The sequence below is a fragment of the Scophthalmus maximus genome, chromosome 5 (assembly GCF_022379125.1).
Source record: "Scophthalmus maximus strain ysfricsl-2021 chromosome 5, ASM2237912v1, whole genome shotgun sequence".
Lineage (NCBI taxonomy): Eukaryota > Metazoa > Chordata > Actinopteri > Pleuronectiformes > Scophthalmidae > Scophthalmus > Scophthalmus maximus.
Genome location: NC_061519.1, coordinates 27,087,501 through 27,101,586, shown reverse-complemented (window position 1 = coordinate 27,101,586; position 14,086 = coordinate 27,087,501). Strand labels below are relative to the sequence as shown.

At 44.8% G+C, this 14,086-nt stretch overlaps 1 protein-coding gene and 1 long non-coding RNA gene across 2 annotated transcripts in view; one reads left to right on the top strand and one right to left on the bottom strand.

Annotated features, from left to right (window-relative positions):
* Positions 1 to 356: 356 nt before the first annotated feature.
* Positions 357 to 11,060, top strand: oc90 (otoconin 90; the record flags this gene model as incomplete). The annotated part of the gene is made up of 18 exons (XM_047332041.1): positions 357 to 598; positions 2,016 to 2,122; positions 2,382 to 2,513; positions 3,230 to 3,277; positions 4,754 to 4,822; positions 4,950 to 5,018; positions 5,203 to 5,277; positions 5,980 to 6,123; positions 6,249 to 6,431; positions 6,895 to 7,017; positions 7,374 to 7,448; positions 7,818 to 7,916; positions 8,130 to 8,366; positions 8,716 to 8,814; positions 8,915 to 9,086; positions 9,168 to 9,274; positions 9,348 to 9,639; positions 10,493 to 11,060. Coding segments are annotated over 18 exons (2,715 nt in total), but the record flags the coding sequence as incomplete, so codon positions are not given.
* A 476-nt stretch (positions 11,061 to 11,536) lies between these two features.
* Positions 11,537 to 14,086, bottom strand: part of LOC124850025 — a 5,253-nt gene continuing 2,703 nt past the window's right edge. Inside the window, exon 2 of the long non-coding RNA XR_007030757.1 lies at positions 11,537 to 14,086. This exon is cut by the window's right edge and continues 1,586 nt beyond it. This is a non-coding gene — a long non-coding RNA (uncharacterized LOC124850025).

The window sequence follows — 14,086 nt, the reverse complement described above, 5'->3', positions numbered from 1 at the left end:
CTCCTCGTCGGAGGTCAATGAATCAACAGAATTCTCGGTGGGTCGAAGCGGCGGCGTCTCGCTCCGATCCAACTTCCAATCGTTTCCTCCAGCTGATCTTTTTGTGACATTTCCCACAGTTGTTGACATTGAGGTCGACTGATTCACGGGCTGCGGTGCTCTGGGACGCCGACGGGCCTAATCGGCACCGCGGGAACATCTGGCATGTGGAGAAGCTGCGGCCCGAACAATTTTCTGCCCTGCATGCTTCTCTGGACTCGGCTTTTCGGAGCCTCGCCAACAACAGGATTATCTATGATTAAATCAGTCGGCTCTCCGCCTGCAAGATGGAGGAAATCGAGTGGCAGCAAGAGTGAGAGTGTTCAGCGTTGTTGTTTCCTGATGTTCTCACAGCCTCCGTGTTTCCCTTCTCCTCGTGTGCAGACTGTCTGGGCCTGCGCTTCACCTGGCTCCACTCGCTCTTCGACAATTTCCCCTCGTTGCTGAATTTCGCCGTGAAGCTTCGCTGCGAGACGGGACTTTGTCCCGGCGACCTGGAAGATTACGGCTGCTCCTGCAGATACGTCGCAGCTGGAAACCCTGTGGATCCTCTGGACACGTGAGTAAAGACTCGGATCGCAGCTTCAGCGGCGGCGGGATTTAAAATGCAGCTGAGCTGAATTCAGAGGCCAAAGGCAGGAACGTGCAAAGAGGGCTGGGAGATTAAACGCTGACAAACAAACCCTCACATCCCCCACGATTAATGTTTTATTATTTATGTAATAAGATAAGATGGTTCGTGTTTGTCCTCGGCGTGTGAGTCTGGAATCAGGATCCCCGGAGTTTAAAAGACAAACATGTGGTTAACAAAAAACAAACAGGACTGAAAGGAACAGAAATGTAATCTTGTATTCTTGAGGCGTCCTCCTGTGAATACTGAGTCAACGTAGAAGAAAACGTCTGAGAAGAAAACTCGATAAACCATCAGAAAGAAAGTTTATAAGTCTATACTGTATTTCTTGAGAGCTGCGGGTGTTCGTTCAGTTTAGCCCCGCCCCCTGGGACATGTGACCTCCCAACTGAAAATTAACATGACACTTTACTCGCTAGAATAGATTTACAATAGATCCGCTGTTGCCGTCATATCAGTGTTAACGAAACGTACTGAGAAGAGAGAACGACGACTCGTCTACCACTTTTAAATTCAATTTCAATATATTGTAATTTAATGCCCCCTGCTGGCAAAAGTAAAAGTAGATCCCCTCGTTTTTAGGGTCTGTCCCAAAACCCATCATGTCGGTGAATAATTCACTCTGGACTTTTGTGCCAATTCCGTCCAGTCATTGGCTCTGAGCTGCTTTTACCGTTAATTAGCTCCCAGTGCGAGAAGAAGCTAAAGTGCTAAGATGCTATTAGCCAGTCTCATCGAACTGTTTACCAACACTGATCAGATTGATATTGTGTGACACTGTCAATATCAATATTAAATATCATAACTTTATCAGTCGTTTTTTAGTTCTGGACGCTAAAGTGTCTCACTTTTGGAAAGTGAGCAGACAGCCCGAGGCTAGCTGGTTAGCATGCTAACTTCAGTAGAGCTAACAGTAGCTTGACACTACTGTTGACAGAACTTGGTGAGTAAAGGAATAAAGTTTGACGCTGAACTCACAACTACCCGTGAGGAAATGGCTGCTAACTAATGCTAATGTTAGCTATGTAGCAATAGCAAAAACGTACATATCCATTCTTTGATTTGTGAAAATCAAACTATTGAGAAGCTCAACTTCCTTAAACCTCCTTCACGTTTGTCCTGCAGATGGATATACTTACTAAAAACGTCATTGCCGCGTTTGTTAGGGTAACGACTGTGATGTCACAGGATAAAGACTCTGTTTTTGTGGTTTCCGTTTTGCTAATGGTCGGTTTTCAGCGACACCAAACACCCGAGTATGACGAAAGGTTAAAAAGCTTAGTTCCTGGAAAAGGCTTCTGACCTGTTGGTGTCTGTCGCTCTGGTTTCTTCTTCTCCGCTGCAGCTGCTGTGACACTCACAGGCTGTGTTACCAGAACGCCGCCCCCTGCAGGCAGACGCTGCCGCTGCTCCCGAGCAACGTCACCTGTTCACCTGCAAACAGCAGCTGTGGTGAGTTGAATTTTTCAGAATCATGTTCATTTGCTTTTCTCTTGAGTCTGTGACTGAGACTCAGTCCAGCACAGAACGCATCATTAAATCACTAACTCGCTTTTTTTGTTTGTGTTTAAATATACGAGAAAGAATTTCCTAATCTATGAGCGTTTGAGGTGTTGTTAAGTGTCCCTCAATTTCCAGGTGTGATGCTAGGTTGAGCCAATCAGTTCTGTCTGTGGATATTGATTCATGTCTCCATTGTTTCATGTGGGAGATGCTGGTGACTGGTGCCAGCAGAGGTTTTGTGAATGTGACCAGGCCGCCGTCGACTGCGTGAGTCAGAGCTCGTACAACTCGACGCTGCGAGGCCTCGCGGCGTCGTCGTGCTCTGCCGCGAATCAGACGGGTAACTTCATCTTCTTCATCCTCTTCATCCTCTTCATCCTCTTCATCCTCCCCGACCTCCAGCACCAGGCTGTTCAAACAGACTAGTCTTCATGTCGCTGCTTCTCTCTGCACAATTTAACAGAAAGATTCTGAACATATTGCAAAAAATATTTTTAAGGAAACTATAAACACACAAAGTTTTAGATGAGAGATTATTAGTAAGGAGGATATGATGGTTGAACATGTTTTCCTCAGCGAGAACAGCCACAAAAATTGTAGAAGTTAGCGGCATTCATGCTAGTTTAAAAATAAAATATGAGAATCCGATAGATTCACGTTTTGGCCGATAAAACCAGCTGATATGAGACTTTCATAGAGATTATTGTTTATGTTTGCTGATACGACTTTGTACATATATTTTATATTCAAAAAAGATTTGTATAATTTCTTAATTGGAGGGTAAGTGTTACCCTAACCCCTGTATTTGTGTTTTCTTTTCATTTATAGTATTATATGATAAAGTTTATGGTTGAATTGTAAAATATCATTACATTTCTATGTCATAAAAGTTTGATAACAACATCTTTACATCGGCTCAGTCGGGCTGTAAAAAATATACATGCAGTAAAAACATGAATGGCATTAAAACTGTTCATATCACAGAACATGTGTTTTGAAGGTGTAATCAGATATAAAAGCTTCTGTAGCTAAACTCTAGTCGGATCTGTGTCTCAGATCTACTCGGCGTTACCGTGGAGACGGACGATGCCTTCAGAGGAGCAGGTGAGTCTGAGTGACGGACGACTCGGAGCCACGTTGGCGATGGTCATCACCGAAAACGTCCGCGTCGGTTTTCTGGAGACAGTGCGTCAGTCGGCGTGCGGCGGTGTCAGATCCGAGGAGGCGATCGACTGGTCGGAAAAGAAAGCGCAGACGTCTGAGTCACGCCTCTGAGCCAATTAAAAGTGACCTCTTGCCGTTTTTCCCTCTGCAGCTTCCTGCCCACACAGCCGAGGAAGAGTTCCTTTGATCCGTGTGGTCCAAATATAGACGCTGAGCCGGAGTCTCGGGAGTTGAGACGGAGGTTATTAGAGAGGCCGACTTCACAGGGAAGAGTTTTTCTCTCTGAATGTTCTGCAGCCTTTAAACACACTTCTTTCATGACGCCGGGTCGAGTACTGAAAACTAAGAGCAGATGGTTGAACACGCCTGATGTCGGAGGAAACAGCTGAGATGCATCTCAGATACTCGCACGAGTTTGGTTGCTGGAACATAACGGCAACATTCGCCCGCTCTTCTCTCCACTTTCTCCGACAAACCTCCTCTGAACGAGCATGAAGGACGGAGGTCAGACAGGAAAGACGGAGGTCAGGCATGAAGGACGGAGGTCAGACAGGAAGGACGGAGGTCAGACATGAAGGACGGAGGTCAGACAGGAAGGAAGGAGGTCAGACATGAAGGACGGAGGTCAGACAGGAAGGAAGGAGGTCAGACAGGAAGGACGGAGGTCAGACAGGAAGGAAGGAGGTCAGACAGGAAGGACGGAGGTCAGACAGGAAGGACGGAGGTCAGACAGGAAGGACGAAGGTCAGACATGAAGGACGGAGGTCAGACATGAAGGACGGAGGTCAGACAGGAAGGACGGAGGTCAGACAGGAAGGACGGAGGTCAGACATGAAGGACGGAGGTCAGACAGGAAGGAAGGAGGTCAGACATGAAGGACGGAGGTCAGACAGGAAGGACGGAGGTCAGACATGAAGGACGGAGGTCAGACATGAAGGACGGAGGTCAGACAGGAAGGACGGAGGTCAGACAGGAAGGACGGAGGTCAGACATGAAGGACGGAGGTCAGACATGAAGGACGGAGGTCAGACAGGAAGGACGGAGGTCAGACAGGAAGGACGGTGGGAGAGTCACACAAAGCGGTTGTTCTAACGCTCACTTCCTGCCGAGGCCTCGCCCGGTCCCGTCGCACGTCAGTGCGTCGCGCAAACATTTCGCTCGAGTTCAAATATTTCCACTGAAGCGACTGATGTGGATCTCGCGTCCTGCATTGACTTTGTGTGTAATCTACTCGCACCAATGATCCACGTCGCGTCCGGTTGTGAACTCACCGCAAGGGCCAGAAGGTGGAGACCAAACACTGAGCTTGAAGAGCGGCGACAGGTGGTGACCTGATGATGACCTGGTTCGTCATGAAAGTGTAGCAGGTGGAGATCCGTTCACCTGTGGGTCTGAAACTCCTCCTCTGTTTTCCAGACGCTCTCTCGGCTCTGAACGACTCTCTGAGCTTCCAGCTCAACTCCAGCTCCTCCGACCTGTCGGCAGGTAACGTCCTCGCGTACGTTCGGTGCGACTCTGTTCACGTGGGCCGCATCACTGCGTCTGCAGAACACTGACAGACCTGGACGTGTTCACGGGGCTGATATCTGTGATGTGTGTGTCGTCATCTCAGAGGTTGAGGAAGGGGAAGTCGGTGCCGAGCAGCTAGAAGAGACGATGCACCCGAGTTTCCTCTCTGAAGGTAAAGTGACACCGCCCAGTGTCTCATTTCCCATGATCCTTTGCTGGAGTACTTTTCCAAGTTACTCACGTTGAACATTTGGCTCGAGCTCGTCCGTCGCGCAGCAGAACAACTTCCCCCGCTGCTTCGTCTCCGGCTGCTCGGTGACTCACTCGCTGGCTCAGACGTTTCCTCTCTTCTTCAGATCTGAATGTGACCGTGACACAAGAGCCACCGGAGCAGGAAGAGATAAAAGTGGATCCTGCATCACTCGGCCCGGGTGAGCCAATGAGACGACACCAACAGACCCATAGATTTTGACATAAAGGAACAGTTGGTCATGTTTTTATATTTTTATCATTTCAATGATGTGTGAAATGTGAAGTGAGCAGTGATTCATCCTCTGTACAACTGTATAAAAGAAACTCGATCTGGTCCAAAGTGAAGCATTTTCTCTCGTATTTGTTTAAATTAAGAAAAAGGAATCAAAAAATTAATATTTTAGAAATTAAATAGAAACTGAGATTATGTAACGATTGAAAGAATATTACAAATGTAAAATGTATTACTTGAAAACGCTCAGTTTTCATTTACCTCGATATCTATGACCTTTTTATATTAGATATTTATATGATATTGTCAACATGTGTAATTGTTTATCATTACTTAGTTCTGAAGGAATTTTTGAGTTTATGATTTAAGTTTCATAATTAACAGATTGTGATAAAAACATGATTTTAATATTTCAGTACCATAAAACATAATTAATATTATATACGTTATAATATTTCTTACGTAAAAAAGGGATTGAGGTTAAAAAAACACTCAAAAATCTTAAATAATTATTTTCTTCTTGATTAAAATCTGAATTGTGATGATAATGAAACAAAACAACACAATTTTACTTCGATCTCAATCTGCGTCTGATGTCACAGACCTCATTTACATATTCATGAGATATGATCATTTTTCAATGATGCAGATCCGGTTCCGTTGGTCCACGATGGAGAATCGCCGAGCGGAGCAGAATGGGATCTGAGCTCTGCAGGTGAACAGTCGAAGACGACTTCCCTGAGGACCACAACTCCCATCAGGCCGACGCCGACGGACGAGTCGTCTGAGGAAGGTGAGGAATAGATCTGTTTTAAGATTTGAACTACACTATGGCTTTAAGTGACTATTATGTCATTAAGTATTAAATCTATAACATACTAGCATATGATTGTACTACATTTTTTTATATCACAAAAGTCCCAACTCCATCACTGACGTCAGCAAAATCACAAAACGGCCAAATCGGGGAAAAGACAACAACCACGTCCCACAGGACGCCGCCGGAGGAGGAGGAGGAGGAGGAGGAGGAGGAGGAGGAGGATGATGAAGAGGAGGATGATGAAGAGGAGGAAGAGGAGCAGGAGGCCTCAGATGAGCACGGTGACACGACGTCCTTAACTTTTTGTTTTCCTGTTGATGTTCTTCAGTCCGACTTTGACGAGACTCGAGCTGAAAAAATGTACGTCTTTATCAAACCTGCAGTGTGTAATATTTAGAAGAACTTATTCACAGAAATTGAACATATTGTCCATAACTATGTTCATATAAGAGTTAAATCTAGGTCCATGAGGTGGACCGACCTCCGTGTGAGTCTCCATGTTTCTACGTCCTGTTGAATACGCTTGTTGAACTAAACGCTCCAGAATACGTCGCAATCAGCGGTGCGCCTCCATAAAGTGTCCCCTGTCGGTCGCTCAGTTGGCTGCGGTTTGCAACTCTACCACCAGATGCCGCCAGAAAATTACAAAAATTACACACTGGGGCTTTAACGTCTAATTCAGACATACGGACCCTGAGTGATGAGGAGTGATGAGGAGTCAACATTGTGGTGGTTCTTCTTCAGTCAACAGTGTGTTCACAACCTCAACCAGCACCACGGCATCAACGCAGCCGCCGACCACAGAGTCCGACAAGGCGACGGGAAGCTTGACACCGACGGCGAAGACGACGTTGGCTCCGCCCACAGGTCGGTTGGTCACAGTAACTATATACGTAGTTCCTCACACTGCTTGTCCATGTGTCATTATACTTTTTTGGGACATAAAAATCTATGTGGCCCAAAGGAATATGAATATGACATATGTATGTATATATATATATATATATATATATATATATATATATATATATATATATTAGGCTTTGGTGACATCATGTGCGTCTTTTCCTCTTGATGCTCGTCTGAGGCTCGAGGAGGAAGAGGAGTCACTCGACACATTAATGATGAGGTTCATTAAACCTCCAGGAAGAGAGGATACTTCGGTATAATCAGGTGGAATAACGTGCAGCTCCTCGTGGCCTCATCGTTCTTTTCGTCTTCAGGCGTCGGCTTGACATTCACACCTGCATCAGCCTCGGCGTCAGAGGAGAGCGCCTCCTCCCAGAGGACGACTGAAGGTCGGATCACTGGCACCGATTATCTTTTTCCCAATAAATAGTCCAAAAAAAAAAAGTCCAGGAACGGTTTAACATTTTAGGAAAGAAGTTTGACTGACAGACATTTTGTTGAACATTGACATCACTCATGTGTTGACCCTGAAGACGGAGTTACAGCCTGTAGGTGCTTAGCTTAGCTTAGCTTAGCTTAGCTTAGCATAGAGGCTGGAATGGAGGATCAGCTCGCCTGTTGCTCAGTAGAGCTCATTCCTCCGCCCAGATATCATCTGTCATATCATCTATCATATATATATATATTTTAATCCAAAGACATATTTTCATTGTTCCTTTCCCTCTGTGACGTGTCTGTGGAATCGGCCTGGTCCACAGGGCCGGAGGTCACGAGAGGCACCGTGGCTCCGCCCACAGATCCTGCCGGGTCACGGGAGGACGACTCCACCCCTCCCCCCCCTCCCCCACTGAGCAGAGGTGAGGCCCCTCCGCTTCTGGGAAGTGAATTAGCATTTCATTTGCACTTTGGCTGAAAGAGAATTAATTACAACGTTCGCAGCGTCTCGGAAATGTTGCATCTGTTGCAGAACGTGTCAGAACGTCTTTGATCTGCAGGAACATTCATGAGTGACACCTTTGACTTATGAAACGCTTCATCCTCAAGTATTTTAACCTTTAGTCTCGTCGCAGGTGAAGAGCTTCTAACATCTACATCATCATCGTCATCATCATCACCATCATCATCATCATCATCATCATCCACCTCAGAGAGCAGCGTTGCCCAGACGACGGCGGGAGGACGAGTCTCCTCCGTCAGACCCACGACCACGACACCGGGGAAGTCTCCCGAGGACCAATCTGTGGAGGACAAACCTCCGTGTGAGGACGCAGACGTGACGGACAGCTCGCAGGAGGAAGACGCCGACGGTAGAAACATTCCCGGCAGGAAGTCGTCTCTTTACCATTTGGCCTCGTTTGTTCCCTCGTGGTCTCAACATGAAGCAGGATTCTCTCGGGGGTTGAAAGTTAATTATGGTTAAAGAAGACGAATGAGTTCGTGTGACGACTCACGACACCTGGAAGAAACAACTGACGCTAGGAATGAGTTAATTCACCAAATGTGGAGCAGTAAACTGGAGGATTAGAACTTCAGAGCATTAGAACAGCGACAACACACACAACTCACCGATCTGATGGCTCTGCAGTTCAAACATTACAGATCTGTGACGCTGCTCAGGTTGGAAGCTTCGTCACTTTGCTGTTTGTGCGTCCACAGACTGGGACGTGGCTCGGAGGAGGTCGGTGCCGTTCTTCGCCTGGTCGCTGCTGGAGTCGGTGGGTTTGTCCGACCTGCAGCTTCAGCCCGACAGCAAAGGTACGGCTCGTTTTCCCGTCGCCTGATGTTCAGGCGTGGCGATGAGAAGAGATCCGCAGACGTCGCCACTGACCCGCGTTTCCCTTCGACCTGCCGACAGAATGCCGTCGCTCCTTCACCGTGTACGGCAGCGACGGGCGGAGCCGCCGCGAGATGCCGGCGCTGGGCGAGATGCTCCACTGCCTGACGGGACGATGTCCACACGAGTACGAGATGTACGGCTGCTACTGCGGACGGGAGGGCGGCGGGCGGCCGCTGGACCAGCTGGACAGGTGATACCGCCTCCGATGAAACGGTGAGAGCATCGGAACATCCTCAGGTCTTTTCAACTCCGTCCACGTTGTGTCCGTCAGGTGCTGCTTCTTCCATCACTGCTGCCTGAAGCAGATCGGCTCCATGGGCTGCAGGTCGGACCGGACGCTCAACGCCCGGACGACCTGCGACGACGGGAAAGCGCGATGTGAGTGAAGCAGGGCGACGTGCTGAGTGTGAGAAGAATCCAGGTGACTGAGCGACTCCGTCTCCTCCCTCAGGTCAGGGCGTCAGCGTGTGTGACAAGCTGCAGTGTGTGTGCGACCGGGCCACAGCCGAGTGCATGGCGGCGGCCCACTTCAACCACAGCCTGCCGTCCCTGCGGTGCGGCGGACCCGGACCGCCCTGTCGCCGGGCCAGTCGAGAACCCGAACCGCGGCTTTCCCCTCAGTCCAGCGAGGAGAGCGACGAGGCGGCGGGAGGAAGCTCGGACACGCACGAACTGACGGACCAGGAACCTGCGGCTGATACCAACACTCCTCGTCCTCCTCACGACAGGCGGCAAGAGAGAAGGTGAGGACTGCTTTTTACTGACTTGTAAAAAAAAAATTAAAAAGAGAATTTCTTGGCCTGAAAAAACATAATTTTTTAGAGAGAGAGAGAAATATCACAAAATATACAGTTAAAAAGTAGGAAAAAACTACATTTTCCTTTTTATTAATTCTGTATAGCTGTATCTCCATGTGCAGTCATTGTTACTGCCCTGTATAGTATTTACATTTTATATTTTGTGCATATTTTTTACAACAATCTTTTACAAACTTTGCTGCTGTAACACCCAAGTTTCCCTGTTCTGGGACAAATAAATGAATATCTTATTTGTATATACATATATATATATATATATAAAAATGTGTGTATATATATATATATATATATATATATATATATATATATAATTTCTGATATATATATATATATCAGAAATTTCTTACTCCTTCATTTCTGTATCAACTTTGACTCCCAAAAGTCCCTCTGTTTCCAAGTGATGTTGCCAAACATGATCCTTTTGTAACTTTTACTTTTGACTTTGGTATAAAAAAATGTCATAACTCGAGTATGATTCAAAAATCCTCATCAAATAACATCAAAATTCTAATTGGTTCATCGCTGAGTCCTTACAATGTCCTCGTATAGTGGGACATGAAAACCATTGTATTATAGTAAGCTTAAAAAAATGTCATGATGTAAAATAAGTAATAATTCATAAAAAAAATATCATACATTTTATAAACGTCATGTCTTTGTTTTGTCTGAGGATTTATTTACTGGTGTTTTGGTTCATTAACTCAGTCCCACATCGATCTGCAGCTCAGAAGCTTTTTCATATTTTGACAAAGTTTTAAAAACTTGTGTTTGTCTGCAGTGATGAAACAAACCTGAAGGACGAAGAGAAGTTAAAACCTGGATCAGCTGTCGACCCGACACCACCACCTCCTCCTCGTCCTCCTCCTGCTCTTCCTCGTCCTCCTCCTCCTCCTCCTCCTCCTCCTGCTCTTCCTCGTCCTCCTCCTGCTCTTCCTCCTCCTCCTCCTGCTCTTCCTCTTCCTCCTCCTCCTCCTCCTCCTGCTCTTCCTCCTCCTCCTCCTCCTCCTCAACCCGGCTCCAGTGACGAGAGCAGAGAGACACCGACATTCGACGTGACTCAAACCCAAAACCACAGGCCGAGTCCAGATCAGAGCGAAGGACCATGGCCATCGAGACGACCGGGAGGGACAGGGGTGGAACAGGAAGAGGAACAGGAAGAGGAACAGGAAGAGGAACAGGAAAAGGAGGAGGAAGAGGAGGAGGAAGAGGAAGGAAACTAGAAGTGGGTATAGTGTGTTTAAAGGCAGCTTTGGGGTTTCAAGTCATTTTTGGGTCTTTGATAAAGATAAATTTGCGGTCACAGAATTTATAGAGATAATGTTGAAAATAAAAAGGGTTTCCTGTGATTTTTTGTTTGTTTTTACATTTTTGTGGAGTGAATCTGCTCGTTGGAACATGAATGTATTAAAGAATACATAAATCCTCCTTTGACAGACAACTGATCTGCGCAGGACATCGCTGCCCACCGCCATTTTCTTTTAGTCTCTTAAACATCAACTGTTAATTAAAAAGTCATGGAAATGCCAATATCCATCATAGTATAGTATGGAATCAAATTGACGTTGTATCGTAAGGCATGAAGAGTCATGGTTAGGCATGAGAAGCCGCAGTAAGTCCTAATAAGTCTTAGTGAGTAATGAAAAAGGCACAAAAACGAATTAGAAGGCGATATCCCGGGTCGTGCTGTCATGTATGAAAAAGTATGGCAGAAAAATGTCAGAAAAAATCAAACGTTCTCTTTAACATTCAGGTTTGTTTTTACAGATTTAAGAACTGAACAAAGAAAAGAAGGAAGTAAAGTGAATATGAAGACAAGGACAGATTTGATAGAAACATTTTATTTGAGTCTGTTGAACATTAATCTCAATGCACAGTTCACTATTAAACAGAGGCTCTGTACCAAAGTGCTGAGGCTCCGCTGCCTCCGAGGTTCAGGGCAGATTTCAGATTTCACGAGTAACTGAGGAACAATGGAATTTTGATTTTTGAAATAATTTGCCGCTTAATCAGATATAAAAAAAAATTGATTGGTTGTTTGTTTCATGTTTTGAAATGATACAACGCAGCTGTTTTTATTGTTGCCAGTTACAGCGTACAGCGCATTATTTGATTTTTGAAATGAATGTTTTATCGCTTTCTTGATGAAATAAAGCCTGGAAGCAGCAAGTGAACCATCCAATGCAGAATAATATGTATCTGGGAACTAAAGATGCTAAATGGTTTTGCTCAGGTGGAACCATTTAAAAATGTCTGCTCTCAAATCTGAGTCCGTTTCCTGAACCGGCAGCCGGAGCCTCAGCGCCCCCTAGTGGTAAAACTCATCAGCGTGTGGAGACCAAGCGCTAGCGTCACTGTGGAGGCGGAAACACAGACGTGACGACTTCATCTCTAAAACTGGCACAAAAATAAAACTGCTGCATCGACAACGTAAGAAAACATCTGCAACTCTATTTTGTTGCTCGCGTCATTTTTAAGCAGAATTCAGCTGCAAAACTGAAAAAAAAGTTTGTCTTGAAAAGTGAAGAAAAGTTTTTCTTGTGTCCAGAATCTGAAGTGAGACACGTTCGTCTCCTGATGTCTACTCGTCTTCGTTTCAGATTTAAGACTCAACACTGACGTCAATCACTGGTCAAGAGGGACTTTTTTAATAGTTTCACACAGTGATTCTTGAAAACAACATTTCACAACCTGAACATTAATAACAAAATACCTCAAATCATCCGTTTGTACCAAACACTCATCTGTGCTAATTTATTTTTGTCGTAGTACCAGTACACGACGATCAAAGTGCAAAAACAACGTCCTATTTTATTGTGAAGGGATTCTCAGCATTTTATTTTATTAATATGTGGTAACACGTCCACTTCAATTCAAACCATTGATCGAACCGATATATAAATATACTCGTTATTGATTTCTGGATCCAGCAAAACTACAATTTCTCCTGAGGTAATTTACTCTAATTCACTTTTTTAAACAGAAGTTGCAGCTCAGGACAGATTCAGATGCAGCGTTAGCTAACGTTAGTTGACGTTAATGAAAGTTAGTTACGTTAAGTAACTTTCATTAACGCTAGTTGACGTTAATGAAAGTTACTTACGTTAACTAACTCGTCTCCTGTGATCGCAGATGTTCATGAAATATCTTCAGAATGTGGTGAAATTGTAAAGAATTCCGATTTCAACCTATTTCAAGGAGCTCGTCTACAAAACATATAATAAGGAGAAAGTTTTTCATTAAAATTGCCGTTTGCATAATTTAAAATATAAATACTGACAAAGTTTTGACTTTGCTGCAGTTTAACTATTGACTTTATAGATTGTAGCTTGAAAAACACTTTTAATGGACTTTGTCACTCCTATTATTATTATTATTATTATTATTATTATCATCATCATCATTATTATTTGCAGTACTTCTACTTGTACTCAGGGAACTCTGATTTGATTTGATGCTGGTGAATCTGAATTCGAGGTTTGTGTTCATGCTGGTGAAGTTCGTCCTGTGATCATGTAGAAGGTTTTGTTTGAAACGCAGAGACGACGACGACGTCTTCTGAACCGAAGCTGCAACTTCTGGTGCAAAGAAAAAGAGTAAAGTAAATCTAGATGCTATTTTATTATGGAAAAATAACTGACGTCATCGGACTGTAGATGATATCATGAATTACCTTTTGATCGTATTTGAAACATAATACATTCTACTATAAAAAATAATCAGGTCCTGCTTTTCATTGGTGATTCTCTCCCACACTGATTCGCTGCACGAGCCCGTTGAAACCCTGAACCATCAATTTCATGGTAAACAACAAGAAGAAGAAGAAGAAAATGAATTAAGAATCAGCATCTCGTTGTCATCTGGACAAACGTGACGAGAATAAATCTCCCAACGTCTGAATCTCTGCCAGGCAACGATCTGACGACAGGCGATGCATAACACGTACAAAAATATATGATATGGTGATATGACACATTGGTAAGAGTAAGTGATCAACTCCAAACAAGTCGACATTTCCCACCGTTATCAGGAGGAGCCTGATTTCAGGATTCACTTGATGAAACAACTTGATTGATATTTCCCAGCATCCACCAGTGGTCAACAACTTGATATTAAGATTTCATGCAGATTCAAGTACAGCTGTGATTCTGTGATTTCACATCAGGAGTTGTGCATTAAAAAGCCGAGGCGTCAACGCAGCACAGATATGAAAACACTAGAGATGAAGCAGCATCAGCGGGAGGATCATTGAAACATCAGAGGAAAATATCACAGGAACGTTTCTTGTATTCAGGCGGCTCGGAAAAATGCTTCAAACGTCCACAGGGGGAGTTGGACTCAATCATTCAACCAATCGGCTGCTTGATGCTGCGCG